The sequence below is a fragment of the Coregonus lavaretus genome (genome assembly GCF_964263955.1).
Source record: "Coregonus lavaretus genome assembly, chromosome: 19".
In the NCBI taxonomy this organism is placed as follows: domain Eukaryota; kingdom Metazoa; phylum Chordata; class Actinopteri; order Salmoniformes; family Salmonidae; genus Coregonus; species Coregonus lavaretus.
The window spans coordinates 37,858,860-37,874,179 of NC_140006.1; the positions used below are offsets into that span (position 1 = coordinate 37,858,860).

Here is a 15,320-nt window from a genome sequence, read left to right on the forward strand (position 1 = left end):
TCCAGGAGCAACAACGACCCCAAATGAGTGAATGGATGTTTGTCTCAGTCTTTGACATCTCTCTCTGGTCCAGTCTGCTGTAAGGACTGACCCTTCTTGTCTATCTCCAGCTTATGGTCTCTGATGACCACGTCCAACTGGCCCAGCTGAGGAAGAGGAGGGAGACACACAGAGAGAGAAGGCTCTTATTTCTTACCATTCCATCCATTAAGACTTTGACCGTTCAAATTAAATACACTATATCGCGCCACGCAATTAAATGTTGCCTCAGTTTAGTATTTGTGTGTGTGTAGCAGCTGTACTCTCTGTTGGAGCTCCCCCTGTCTCTCCTTCAGTGCTGTGTCCATGTCTAACACCTCATGGTTCCTCTCCTCCAACTCTCTCTGGCTCTCCCTGTAAACACAGACACGCACACGAACACACACACACACACACACACACACACGCACATACACACAATGAAATCGCGTTACACAGGGCTAGGAAATCTACAAACACCAACATGAACACACACTGGATCTGAAATCATGTTGTGTGGAGCCAGGAAACCCACCCAGAAGCACAGACACAACTGTGAAATCACACCCCCCCACTCAATTTTCATACATATTTGGGCTGTGAAATCACTGTACACCAGGGGCATATTCTATTTCAACCAGAAGATCTCAACATCCGATCACATCTGTGTAGAGGGCGTTTTGTTTCACACACAAGGGAATCAAAGGAAAACTACTTGCGACTGTAATGCAGACATATTGTGCGTGTTTGAGATGAACTGCATTGCAGTCTGAATCACTGATCTACAAATCACCTTTCTCAGTTATCTCAGTTAACCCATAACAAAAATCTCACATAATTTGGTCAGGTGTTCATGTTTAAGTAGTTCTGTCCACGAGAGATGAATCAGTGTGTGACCAAGATTAGTGATGCTGCGCCTCACCTTGACGAACTGATCCCCTCAGACACCCTGTGCTCAGTTACAGTACGTCGTCTTTTTGATGCCTTTATTTTTACTTCAATACTATTGCATCTGTGCCGGAGGGGAGGAGTTACAGCACTGTAGCTGTTCAATAGGATTTACAGATCTTCATCAGGTGTTACTGTAGTTGTCATTATGTTTAAATGAGAGACGATCCACATGTATACCTGTCAAAGCTTCACAATAATCCCCATTATATACACCCGGTTAGAGCTTGTCCTTGGACAGTTTTTGACACTGTCAACTTGTCAAGTCATGTTGGCTGGGGGCATGTTGGCTGGGGGCATGTTGGCTGGGGGACAACTGTGTATTTGACAAAGACGTTTACCAAAGATGAACTGGCTGGTTGATATCAGACAGAGGCCATTAACTCCATACCAGATAGACAAGAGTGATATTGTATTTGGAATGGAGAACAGGATGTAAAATGTCATATACTGTTCTGTGTGTCTCTATTTACACAAAGAGATCATGTCTATCAAATTATTTATGACTCATTTTATGATTCCCGTGGGTGCTTGATATCCGTGTGTCCAAAGCAACTGCTGTTTGTTCACCGCACTTACGACAAAGCCTCAAAAGAATACACAATTTAATCATTACAAAAACAATGCATTATGAAATATAGAACAAAATAAAAAATAGCATGATACATATTATGAATGACAGAGACCAACTCAGCCTGCCACTGTGTAGTAATACACAGTTAGCCTATCCTCTTGAAACAGTCTTTCACTTGACGATGAGCTCACATGTCAGGATTCAGTGCAAAGAGGAGTTACGTTTTCAACATTGCACCTAATTCACAACAAATAAATTATGCACAGTACAAATTTACTTTTTAAAAAGTATATACGTACAGTGCCGTTAAAAAGTGTTTGCCCCCTTTCTGATTTTCTCTATTTTTGCATATTTTTGATACTGAATGTTATCAGATCTTCAACCAAAACCTAATATTAGATAAAGGGAAGCTGAGTTTACAAATAACAAAAAAAATTGATACTTATTTTATTTATTTCACCCAATTCCCCTGTGTGAAAAAGTAATTGACCCCTTACACTCAAAAACTGGTTGTGCTACCTTCAGCTGCAATGACTGCAACCAAATGCTTCCTGTAGTTGTTGATCAGTCTCTCACACAATTTTGGCCCACTCTTGCATGCAAAGCATCCCCAAACCATCACACTACCACCACCATCCTTGACCGTTGGTATGAGGTTCTTACTGTGGAATGCCAGGCATAATCGGACCCATGTCGTCCAAAGAGTTGACTCAAGTTTGCCAAAAAGCACCTGGAAGCACCTGGATGATCATCAAGACTCTTGGAAGAATGTTCTATGGACAGATGAGTCAATGTATAACTTTTTGGACGACATGGGTCCCATTATGCCACATTTTCACACAGGGGAATTGGGTGTTACATAACTTTGTAATTGCTGTGTTATTTGTTCACTCTGTTTCCCTTTATCTAATATTAGGTTTTGGTTGAAGATCTGATAACATTCAATATCAAAAATATGCAAAAGTAGAGAAAATTAGAAAGGGGGCAAATACTTTTTCACATAACTGTATATTACACATACTGTATAATATTTCCTTTCATATATAGTATAACGTCACAGTTAAAGACAAACAAGGTAATCCAAAATCAATGGTTTTAAAAATCTGACCAAAGAATGTCTTCATTGTGTTATAACAAAATCAAAACATATGACTTTGGATTCAGTCTTCCCAAATCGCCTGGTCAACGAGGTCGCAGACACAAACCCACAGCTCTCGACAGGTCAGCGGTTGCCATGGTTACACTGCCCATAGAAAGCACGTGGGACTTCCGGTGTGCTGGCAGCGCTTCTTCAATGAAACGTGGAATGAAATAGCATTTTATGACATTTTCCACTGACCGTACTTGGGGAGGGGGACTTTTATTTGTGTGTTTGGAGTTGATTTGGTTTAAGAAGCATTTCCTAAAGGTTTGAGGGGAGACCTGTCTTGTTCAATGAAGCAACAAATGGAGACTACCGGTCAAGGCTGTGTGTCTGTGTGTGTCGGGCAGTTGACAGAGAGAGGCTCACCTGAGCTCGGCGGACAGTTTCTCCAGTGAGATCTGTCGTTCATCTGCGCTGAGCTGCGTGCGCTGTAACAGGTCTCTCAGCTCCTGTAGGTTCTTTAGGGTGTCGTGCATTTCATCGCGCACCTCCTGTAGCTGTCCCTCCAGAGCCTGCGCCCGCTGCGCAGAGTTCCGCCTGTTCTCCTCACAGCAGTGGAGCTTCTCCTCCAAGTCCACAACTGCGGAGGGGGTTTCCACAAAGAACGTTCTATGTTCAGTTCAGTTCTAGAATCACAGAAACCTAAAGAAAATAGGTCGTAACTTTTAATGAATGAAGAAATGACTGAAGGAATTAAGAAATGACTGAAGGAATTAAGAAATGACTGAAGGAATTAAGAAATGACTGAAGGAAGAAAAAAAGAACAAAAGAAAGGAAGAATCTAAAATAACCCCCCCGTGTCCTACCCGTGTCGTTCTTCTCCTCCAGTAAGCCCTGGGTCTTCTGCACGATCTCCTCCACGCGGCTGAGCTGGGAGGACTTCATGCTGGCATCCCTCCGCAGCCTCTGCAGCTCTTGCTCCATGGATGACAGCTCCCCAAGACACTTATTTATCTCAGATGACAGCTGACTGGAATACACACAAACACATTAGTAAGGATACAAGTATCCTCACACAGATAAAATAAAATACAGTGTCACAGACATGCAGAGATCACACCGTGAACTCACACACATTCTAGACACCCTCCATCTGGCGCCCACCTAACTGTGCACAACTGTGCCCCCATTAGGAATGCTCGCATTCGACTTCTCAGCGACCTAGACTACTGCACTACTCACAAAAAAACTCAGGCTCTGTAGGACAAAGTACTAACTGAGTAACTTGAACTAGAGTACTAACTGAGTAACTTAAGTACTAACTGACAAGTGTTCGAAATCTGAGCATCTATCTTCCCTAAGTATAGACTAAATAGAAGAAGCAAAGTGCTCCGCTATTAAACTCCACCCTAAGAGCCGAAAACTCACTCTTCCTTAAAAGGATGCTTCAGAGAGCAGAGCGCTGTATATATACTCCATGAGAGATGGGGCGTGGGGGGACGAGATGGGGCGTGGGGGGACGAGATGGGGCGTGGGGGGACGAGATGGGGCGTGGGGGGACGAGATGGGGCGTGGGGGGACGAGATGGGGCGTGGGGGGTTAGGGGCGGAGATGGGGCGTGGGGGGACGAGATGGGGCGTGAGGGGTTAGGGGCGGAGATGGGGCGTGGGGGGTTAGGGGCGGAGATGGGGCGTGGGGGGACGAGATGGGGCGTGAGGGGTTAGGGGCGGAGATGGGGCGTGAGGGGTTAGGGGCGGAGATGGGGCGTGAGGGGTTAGGGGCGGAGATGGGGCGTGGGGGGACGAGATGGGGCGTGAGGGGTTAGGGGCGGAGATGGGGCGTGAGGGGTTAGGGGCGGAGATGGGGCGTGAGGGGTTAGGGGCGGAGATGGGGCGTGAGGGGTTAGGGGCGGAGATGGGGCGTGGGGGGACGAGATGGGGCGTGAGGGGTTAGGGGCGGAGATGGGGCGTGAGGGGTTAGGGGCGGAGATGGGGCGTGAGGGGTTAGGGGCGGAGATGGGGCGTGAGGGGTTAGGGGCGGAGATGGGACACACAATAAGCCCCCTGGTTGTGGAGGCTCTAGAGTCATGGGGCTGTCTCATTCTGTCAGCTCCTCAGGGTATAAGAATATATATCTCCCTCTACCTCTGTCTCTCCCCCTCTGTCTCTCCCCCTCTGTCTGTCTATCTATCTATCTATCTATCTAGCTCTCTCCCTCTTTATCTAGCTCTCTCCCTCTCTTTGTTACAGGGCAGGAGCTGCTCTATCTGGACTGAACTCAAATGACTCCCATTATACAACAGTGAACAGTTGGAGTCTACAAACAGAAAGGATTTTATGAGGTCTTATCTGATGGTTTCTCTAGTGCCTTCAGAAAGTATTGACACCCCTTGACTTTTTAGACATTTTGTTGTTAGAGCCTGAATTTAAAATATATTATTTTGAGATTTCTTGTCACTGGCCTACACACAATACCCCATAATGTCAAAGTGGAATTATGTTTTATTTTATTTGTACAAATTAATTTAAAAAATGAAAAGCTGAGCAATTAACTTTTTGACCTGAATACAAAGTGTTACGTTTGGGGCAAATTCGAATACAACTCATTAATGAGTTTCTTACTCACTTGCCATAACAAAGGGGTTGAATACATATTTACTCAAAATTTTAAAAAACATAATTCCACCTGAGGACGACCTCCATTCCACAAATCTCATTAATTTTATATATTAATATCACATATTCATGTTAAATTACTAATAATGTGTTTGTTTAAGCACAATACTAAACATAGGCTACAAATACTGTAATACAACTGTTTTTACTTCACATTAAGTTGCTTTCATCCCTGTGTAGTCATGGAAACCAATGTTTTTTGTTATTGTTTTATTCTTCGTTTTGTTTATGGTTGTAAATGTTGAACTGAATGTCTGTCCAAGTCAGATAAGCAAAGTACAGTACACAGATAAATCAACGATAAATATTTATTTCCGTAGGCGATAGTATGTGCGTCAGTCGGAGGGATTTCAAGAAGCACAAGACTTGCATAAAAGTAGATCTCTTGTTCTAGTGCCGCTTCCAGTAGGAAAACAGTGTTATTAGTGTCTTTAGCCTAGTATGAGACAGACACAAAGAAGGCCCTATTAGCAAGTTAGACCAGAGTCCCTGTCACCAGAGCTACATTCAAACTCATATGATTTGAATTTCACTATGGACCGAAACATGATTTGTGATAATCTGTGGGCGTAACATTAAAGTTTGAACAAATGCAGACCATTATGAATAAGAAATGGGGTGCATGCCAGCAACCCACTACGCAACACTAAAACAATACATTACTTGCACTATAACGGTGACAAACGGTGCCCACAAACTGTTAGGGCCTACATAAAGCAGTCCCAACAGCAGTCCCAACACCTTACCACTGCTACACCTGGCTATCAGCGGAGCCTTGTCTGGCAGCGAAACAGTTCATTCAGCCTCATTTACTGCCTTTAAAGAAAACATAGCTGATATGGCTGACATGCTTAAACAAATGTGGTTTCTAATGACATTTGAGATGTACAAACTATGGCATAAGGGGACGACAAGCGGATAAGAGGCAATCCGTAATTTCGATTAAGACATTAATGAGCGAGCTAGGACAGACGTAGTCAATATAACTATTTGTTCAGCACTTTTGAAATGTACAACAACAGAATTCAGAACATGGGCCGTTCTTACAGTATTCTCCCTGTACACCAAGTCAGAACCGTAGGATAAATAAAGGGGGCATATAAGCAGACAATGAAAGCTCTTACAATATTTGATGATTACATTTCTCTAAAAGAGGTTATAGGCTACATGTGCACCATCGTGCACCATCAAGTCAGAACAGTAGGCGAAATTAAGAGGGGTAAATAGACCAAATTATTAGGGTGAGGCATATGGGCTATTAACAGCTTACTACACAACATACACTTAGTATTACTTTCTCAGCTACAGTATACATATCTCCCTGGCATATTATATAATTTATGCAGCAGCATACAATACATTTTTGGACTCACCTTGTTGTGATGTGCTCACTTGAACAGGAAGGTGGCGCGGCGGTCCTTCGTGGGCAAATTCTGTCAAAGTCTGGCATTCTCTGGATTTTTGGTGCTTTCAAGACAACTGGGAACTCTGAAAAAAACAAGGTTGAATCATGATGACGTCATTGATCTTCAGGTTGTAGCTCTAGAAAGAGGCAGAGTTCCGGATTTACAATTCCGAGTTGAATTCCCAGTTGTCTTGAACTCACTGAAGTCATATTTTCACAGTTCCAAGTTAAAAGTTGTTTTGAGCACAGCACAAATCATGCTTCATTGACAGCATGGCCAATGTTGAATGTTTATCCCAGATTTGGGACCACACAGCCACTCCACTGAATAGCAGGCTAGTGATTGCTTTGCAATGCTTGCAGTTAGCCACTGTCACTGATTCCTTCCAAACCACTCATTGGTGAATTTACGATTTCCAACTTGTTGTGTAATGTTTATGTCCAATGAGCACCGATAGGTTTTATCTATAATTTCCCTTCATATGACAAGGATTAAAAAGGATTTGCCAGTAGATTGTCGACTTGATTAATGATGATGACTGCTAGCTAAGATTTTGAAAGCATGATGTTGATATGATCAGTCCAATCAAAGCTACTGTAGATATAACGTGATTTGATGTCATTTTATCTGTGGCCAATGACCTTGAGCCTTCTTGGATGGGCACTTCTAATGTAACTCTATGGCAGCACCCAAGGGGCTTGAATTTTTTTGCTCTACCTCTCTAGACTTGGCGGTGACATACTGTCCCCACGAGTGACAGAACACTGAGCTAATCATGGCGCAACTAGAGAACATTACCAACACCTACGCTCCCTATTTTCTGTTGGCTGCCCCACCACCACAGAAAGCACTGAGCTAGGCTGCATTTTGGAGCTGCCTTACTCAAGAAAGCAAAAAAGAGACCATGTTTGTATGCAGCTTTATTAACTCAATGTTTTTTTTGTATTTTTGTATTTTTTTACATTGTTTGCAAACTGATATGTGACACGTATTAATGCCAAAATAACATGCAAAACAGGCAAGCCTGTTTATTTATTTATTTTGCTAAAAATGTGGGGCTCTGCCCCACCTGCCCTGAATGATGGGTCGCCACTGGATAATTTTCTGAATTGTGTTGGGATTGACCCACAGCTCTGCATCTCACAAAGACCATTATGTCTGATAAAGCTATGTCTGTCAATTTGGAATTCCTCATGATAAGGAATTCTCCATGATAAGGAATTCCCCATGATAAGGAATTCCCCGTAAGGAATGACCTCATTGCTTGAATGACTCCTTTCTATTACTGTAAAATAACCACTAACATGAAGAAGACTTGATGATACCCTACAATTACAGTTTACACAGAAAACGTGTTGCCTTTGGAAGTTCAGCTTTTATGTCTCCTGTCAAGCCGCGCTTTGTAAACAGAAATGTTATTCCCTGCAAGTGTGCATATTTCGATTGGATTTGGTCAATGGAGTCCTTTGTACTAAGTTCTTGGTGTAGTACGAGAAAAAAGAACCCTTCTATGTCAAGACTAAAATGAATTGAATATTATGCAATTCCTTTTACTTTTCAGGGGGGTCTTCTTGGAAGTGGTTTGCACTTTAACACTGAAGTCAATAGAATAGGCTGTATCCTGTATTTTCAGTTGCATGAAGACACATGAAGACTATTGACCATTGAGATTCAACCTGGGTCTCTCCATCAAGATTCCCTGTCCCTGTAGCACCTCCATTTCAAAATGTGTGTTTTACCTTAGGTCTCAACGCAATGTTAGGGTTCTCCCTGTCTGTAAGACACATATTCATCCCTGTCGTATAGGTAGACTATTTGTCTTAGTCTCTCTAGTAGGTTTACCTCCCTGTAGCTGACTCAATGGCACATGTGTTTTACCAAGTTGTCACTACACATCGTTATTTGTGACATCCCTCTATAGGACACATTTACACCCATCTAAGTAGAATATCTTTCTTTGTCTCTCATCTAGGTAAAGTATTTTTCTTCGGCTCTCATCTAGGTAGAGTACTTGCCTCAGTCTCATCTAGGTAGAGTACTTGCCTCAGTCTCATCTAGGTAGAGTACTTGCCTCAGTCTCCTCTAGGTAGAGTACTTGCCTCAGTCTCATCTAGGTAGAGTACTTGCCTCAGTCTCATCTAGGTAGAGTACTTGCCTCAGTCTCCTCTAGGTAGAGTACTTGCCTCAGTCTCCTCTAGGTAGAGTACTTGCCTCAGTCGCCTCTAGGTAGAGTACTTGCCTCAGTCTCATCTAGGTAGAGTACTTGCCTCAGTCTCATCTAGGTAGAGTACTTGCCTCAGTCTCATCTAGGTAGAGTACTTGCCTCAGTCTCATCTAGGTAGAGTACTTGCCTCAGTCTCATCTAGGTAGAGTACTTGCCTCAGTCTCATCTAGGTAGAGTACTTGCCTCAGTCTCCTCTAGGTAGAGTACTTGCCTCAGTCTCTCCAGTAGGTTTCTCTACCTCTCCCTGTAGCTGGCTCTGGCTGTCCTCCAGCTCGGCCAGCAGGTGCTGCTCTCCTGTAACATGTTCTGCTGCTGCTGCAGGGAGTACTGGAGCTGGACACTGCTCACTGGAGTGACTACACACCAGAGTGCTGCTACGCAACTCCTCCTGCAGCAACGACAGCTGGGGACGGAGTAGAGAGGTACAGGGGGTTACACACACACACACAGACATTGGTTCTCACACACATACACAGAGAGACAGACAGACAGAAACACAAAGTGATACACACACAAACAAACAAACAAACAAACAAACAAACAGTCACAAGCAAACACACACAAGCATGGTAGCGGAGACTGTCAGACAGTCACAATGCGGTATAAGCAACAGGGAGGTACCTACACGCAGCACTGCAAAAACACACACACCTCTTGGCTCTTGACGTCCAGCTGTCTCTGGTACTGCTCCCATTCTGCTGTAGGTAGGACCTCAGCTCATCTCTACAGGACAGTGCTGTCTCCAGCTGCCTCACATGACACACAGAAACAAACATGTTCATGTAATCATAAACGCTCATGTTATATGCAATATGTTATGTATTTATGTCAAACATACATGTTACTGTAATTTCTCCTTGCCATACTGCACATCCTTTTATACATCCTTGATCAATGACCTAATGTATGATAATGGTAAGACATTTGATATGATTTATTCCATGCAAAGCTCAAGACTGTTACAGTAGTAACTGTTAAGACTGAGGTTTGTAGACTACACTACATGCAGTTGATATGCATGAGGTGAAAGCTAGAGAAAAGGGGGAGAGAAAGGGAGAGGTGTGAAGGGTGTAGAGGGAGAGAAGGGGAGACGGAAAGATGAGGGAGAGAAGGGGGAGAAGGGAGACGGTAAGATGAGGGAGAGAAGGGAGATGGAAAGATGAGGGAGAGAGGAAGAGAAGGGAGATGGAAAGATGAGGGAGAGAAGGGGGAGAAGGGAGATAGAAAGATAAGGGAGAGAAGGGAGACGGAAAGATGAGGGAGAGAGGAAGAGAAGGGAGATGGAAAGATGAGGGGGGGAGGGAATGGGTGTAAAGGAAGAGGAAGATCCTCTGACCCTGTAAAACAACATATTTCACATACGGTGTATGTGACAAAAAACTTTTGTTGAGCTACTACATACAGTGCCTTCAGCCATTGACTTTTTCCACATTTTGTTGTGTTACAGCCTGAATTAAACATCTATTAAATTGAGATTTTGTGTCACTGGCCTAAACACAATGCAGCCCCATAATGTCCAAATGGAATTGTTTTTCAAATTTTCTACAAATGAATTAAAAATTAAAAGCTGAAATGTCTTTAGTCAATAAGTATTCAACACCTTTGTTAAGTTCAGGAGTAAAAATGTGCTTAACAACTCACATAATAAGTTGCATGGACTCTGTGTGCAATAATAGTGTTTAACATGATTTTTGAATGACTACCTCATCTGAGTTCCCCACACATACAATTATCTGTAAGGTCCCTCAGTTGAGCAGTGAATTTCAAACACAAAGACCAGGGAGGTTTTCCAATCCTTGCAAAGAAGGGCACCTATTGGTAGATGGGTAATAAATAAATAAAATGACATTGAATATCCCTTGGAGCATGGTGAAGTTATTAATTACACTTTGGATGGTGTATCAATGCAGCCAGTCACTACAACGATATAGGCATCCTTCCTAGCTCACTTGCCGGAGAGGAAGGAAACCTCTCAGGGATTTCACCATGAGAACAATGGTGACTTTAAAACAGTTACAGAGTTTAATGGCTGTGTTAGGAGAAAACTGAGGATGGATCAACAACATTGTAGCTACTCTGCAATACTAACCTAAACGACAGAGTGAAAAGAAAGAAGCCTGTACAGAATAAAAATATTCCAAAACATGCATCCTGTTTGCAATAAGGCACAAAAGTAAAACTTCAAAAAATGTGGCAAAGAAATTAACTTTTTGTCCTGAAACAAAGGGCTTAGCCCCCTCAGTTTTATGATCCCTGTATAAAAAAAAAAAAAGTTCATGATTGAGTGACAGGGTGGTGCAAAAACAAAAATCTAGCTCCGCTGCGCTGCGTCAGATTTGGGTATGTCATTTTAGGCGAAAATTGGGGGAAAAAAGGGTCCGATCCTTAAGAGGTTAAAGTGGCCACATTACAAGATCCTTCTCGTTGTTAAACATTGGTGGCTGTCATTCGCACACGCTAGCTAGCTAACGTTAGCCTGCTTACATCAATCAACAGGTTGCTAGGGTTATTGTTAGTTAGCTACTGTGATACTCTGGAAAATATGCGGTGCTCTTTTAAAAGGAAAGGTTCATAAAAATATTTTACCGCTTGACAGTTCACTGATTCGCTCACTTCCTAAATAAAAACAACACAACTACACACTCCAACATCGCGTCATCCGATTGGACGAGAGGGTGTCTAAAATGTGATTGGTTGTACAAAGAGGTCTTGAACTGCAAAGGCCGCGAATGGTGGCGCGTTTAGGCTGCCCAATTCAAAGCATTGCCAAATATTTCTAATTTAATTCCATACTCAAAATAATACAAACGTGACACTATTTCCATTATTTTGAGTATGGATTTAAATTAATAATATTTTTGCATCTCGGCCTCCATGAATTTTATTTTTTATGTTTGTGTGTTGGTTTCTGATACTCCTGGCAAATTGTTTTTCATAAATATACAGAATGACCAAAGATAATGCATAATAAAAAGTAGAATGCATAGAGATGAAGTCAATGGTCATGTTTACTTTTGATTCATGTAGCTGACAACAACATTTCATGAGTCATATGGTCCTCTGTAGCTCAGCTGGTAGAGCACGGCGCTTGTAACGCCAAGGTAGTGGGTTCGATCCCCGGGACCACCCATACACAAAAAATGTATGCACGCATGACTGTAAGTCGCTTTGGATAAAAGCGTCTGCTAAATGGCATATTATATAGCTGAAGAAATTCCCTTCAAAATGAGACTGATCGCAGACATTTGATGAGAGAACAAATTGCTCACGGCAACATTTTGACACAATTAATAATTGCTACCCCAATCATAAAGAAATACAATTACTTTTAAGGTAATTTAAGAGGAGGGAAGAAACAACATAAGGGGATAGTATCTACAGATGAGACATTCAATTGAGGGTTCCAATATGCCACCATTTATGAGTGCCAGATTCGACATACCTATGTTTATATCACAAGTTGCTTCATCCGTTAGACATTCAATATAAAGATTCTGTGGAACCGACTACCTGGACTATTTGATCAACTCTTGAATATGGATCAAGTGCATTACACATGAGAGAAAGTGAGATGGGTGTGTGTTACACTCTGCTAAGTGCTAACACATATCTCCTGATTTCCCCTAACACATTGAGACTTCGTGCTCCAGTCCCATGACTCCCACTGGACTCTGATCAAGGAGACACATTCTAATGGGAAACAGGCTTTAGAGTGTGTTTATATGATATATTTAGCTACTGTATATTAGCCAATGGGTGGATAGAAGATTGCACCATCAGTAATTGTTGTGTCAATTCCTGACTACAAGCTATACCGAGCACTCAAGCCTAAATCCACCCAGGGTGCTCAAAGCACTCCCAACCTGCAGGGGGCAACCATGCACTGGGGACCATATTAACCTGCGCACCCACAAGCAGTGCATGTGCATGGCATCGAAATGTTTGGTAAAAGCTTACTTGGCTCTCACTCATTCCTGAGAAGAGATACCAATGACCACAGCTCCTGATCATCCAAAGACGCAACTGGTAGGACAGAATGTGTTGTGAATTCATGCTTCTATATGCCCTTTTGGTTTGGTTGTAACATACAATACAATTATTAATTAAATTAAATAGTGAAGACTTCATTATGTGAACGTAGAACTTGACAGTAACGTTACTATAATCATGTGTATTGTTAAATGTTTAATTATGATATTGATATTTAATTATTAACTTGCAATGATCCTAGGTTAATCTAAATGATGAAATGATTGTTTGGTTAGGTTTGAGGATTCAGTAACATTAGTTTATGCTTATTTTTGAGAAAGTGGAATTGAGAGTTATTTGTAACTAATCCATGGTTTTTTGTTTGTGTGGTTTTGAAGGTTATCAAGCTATTCTGTTCCATCTTTATGACAATAAAAAATCATAAAGTGAACAGTTTTGAGTTGTCCTTTGCGTTCATCAAGGATAAAGCCGTTTTCAAGTTTGGGCAGAGCAGTGGTCAGCCAGAAATCACGCAGAACTTGACAGTTGATAACCAGCGCGGCAGTGAGGACGAGGATCAAAGGGCTGAAGTCAAGCTGTCGACGCGAAGGAAGAATTGCCTGTGAAACTCTACACCATGGCCAAGGAAACTTTTGGGAAAACAGTCAAGCAACTGAAGCAAGAGCGGACCTTAGCCAAATCTGCTTTCACCAGACAAGCGAACTACCTGAGTAAAGCTGCAGCTGGTATGATTAAGCATGAACTACAAGAGGAGTTCAGCAAGCTCAGTTCCCTGGCTAGAAGTGTCGGTGATTCAAATGATGACTACGCGGCTGGCCTACTGGCTGAAGCGGGAACTAAGGGAGATGAAGAGGTCAAGCTCGACAAGGACCAGCATGCTGATCTTGAAAGGACGATTGAAGAGTGCGACATGAAATTGGAGGAAGTCCGAGAGGCAGTCCAATTCAACCTCTGGCCAAGATACGGTAAAGAGGAGGTAGACTTTGCAATCCAAGAAGCGGAGAAAGCCTGTGACAGAGCCAAAGAAACCCCCGTCACTGCTATTAACAGGGACGGCTATGAACTACAGCTGGAAAGAGCGAGGAAACTAGACCAGTTGGGTGTAAGTGAAAACCCTGAAAAGAAAGCTACGTACCCGGAGAAGCGGTATGCTTCCACAAGGTCCACGAGAAAGGGAGGATGCGTTGTGTGTGGAGATGAAAAGCACCGTGAGAAGATTTTCTTTTGTAAGCAGTTCAAAGAACTAAAGCCTAGTGAGAAGCTGAATGCTGTCGAAAGACTGGGAGCATGCAGAAGATGCCTCAGATGTCATGGAGAGGATGAGGAATGTACGGACACTTACCTTTGCAGAAACAGAGACTGCAAAAGAGGAGGCTCTTTTGACCTTTGGGGCCTCTGTGTTACATTTGAGTAATCAATACTGTTATATAATCTGTTACAACCAACTTAATGAATGTGTGATTGAAGCCAGGATCACAGTATATTATGGAAAGCCTTTGAAACGGTAACAATGTTGATAAATGTCCTATTTATTTATGGTCAGCTTGCCTCATGGTTTGCAGTGGTGTACTACTCATAGCCAATATTCTTGTCAGACCATTTGTGTCACACATCAACCTGACTGCCAGGGACTTTATCAATATTTGAGTCCAAAGGGGAGAATAGACTAGAATAGGATTTACAGGCTTGGCAGCCAGGCCTACATAGTCAGTTTTGAACTCTACCCTACATAGTCTGTTTTGAACTCTACCCTACATAGTCTGGTTTGAACTCTACCACTGGAGTGAGACTCACAGAATGTCATGAAGGATTTATTTTGAACTTTGAATGCCCATTAATTTTCTTGTTTGTCGATCTCTCCACTCTAATTTAAAAAAATATAAATTTCACTAAAAGACTCATGAATGCAGGAAGGGGCAGTTTATTATTGAAGGAAGTGAAAGGACGTTTCATGGGCCTCGCCTGCCTCATTTGGGAGCAGGACGCAAGTTCTTCCTCTGGTGGTGGTGTAGAACACTGTGAACAAGACAAGAGGATGTGGTGTTAAAAAATAGATAATAACAAATATTGATCATGCACAGCACTACCTGTATGTTTTATGTCTCACTCTGGATGGTCAGAAGGGCATCAGCAGGATCCTCGGTGGATTCACTCTGGATGGTTGGAGGGGCATCAGCAGGATCCTCGGTGGTTTCACCCTGGATGGTCAAAAGGGCATCTGGAGGATCCTTGGTGGTCTCACCCTGGATGGTCCGAAGGGTATAAGCAGGACCCTTGGTGGTCTCACTCTGGATGGTCGGAAGGGGAGTGAGATCCACTTACCTTTTTGTTGAGATATATCTTTGGAAGCTTCGTGAAGGAGATTAATAGGTGAAAGGAGAGTTTTTAAATGAGTTTTGAA

General features: G+C 42.6%; 1 protein-coding gene across 1 annotated transcript; it reads right to left on the reverse strand.

Moving 5' to 3' along the window:
• Nucleotides 1–7: 7 nt before the first annotated feature.
• LOC311146427 (uncharacterized protein) lies at nt 8–11,522 on the reverse strand. Its single transcript, XM_084182933.1, has 9 exons — nt 11,019–11,522; nt 10,633–10,741; nt 9,581–9,675; nt 9,141–9,332; nt 6,673–6,787; nt 3,491–3,654; nt 3,051–3,264; nt 303–393; nt 8–146 (listed from the first exon to the last, which is right to left on the reverse strand). Exons 5-9 carry the CDS (start codon nt 6,747–6,749, stop codon nt 45–47), a joined length of 648 nt encoding a protein of 215 aa, XP_084039059.1. The 5' UTR covers nt 6,750–6,787; nt 9,141–9,332; nt 9,581–9,675; nt 10,633–10,741; nt 11,019–11,522; the 3' UTR covers nt 8–44.
• Between the last annotated feature and the right edge of the window lie 3,798 nt (nt 11,523–15,320).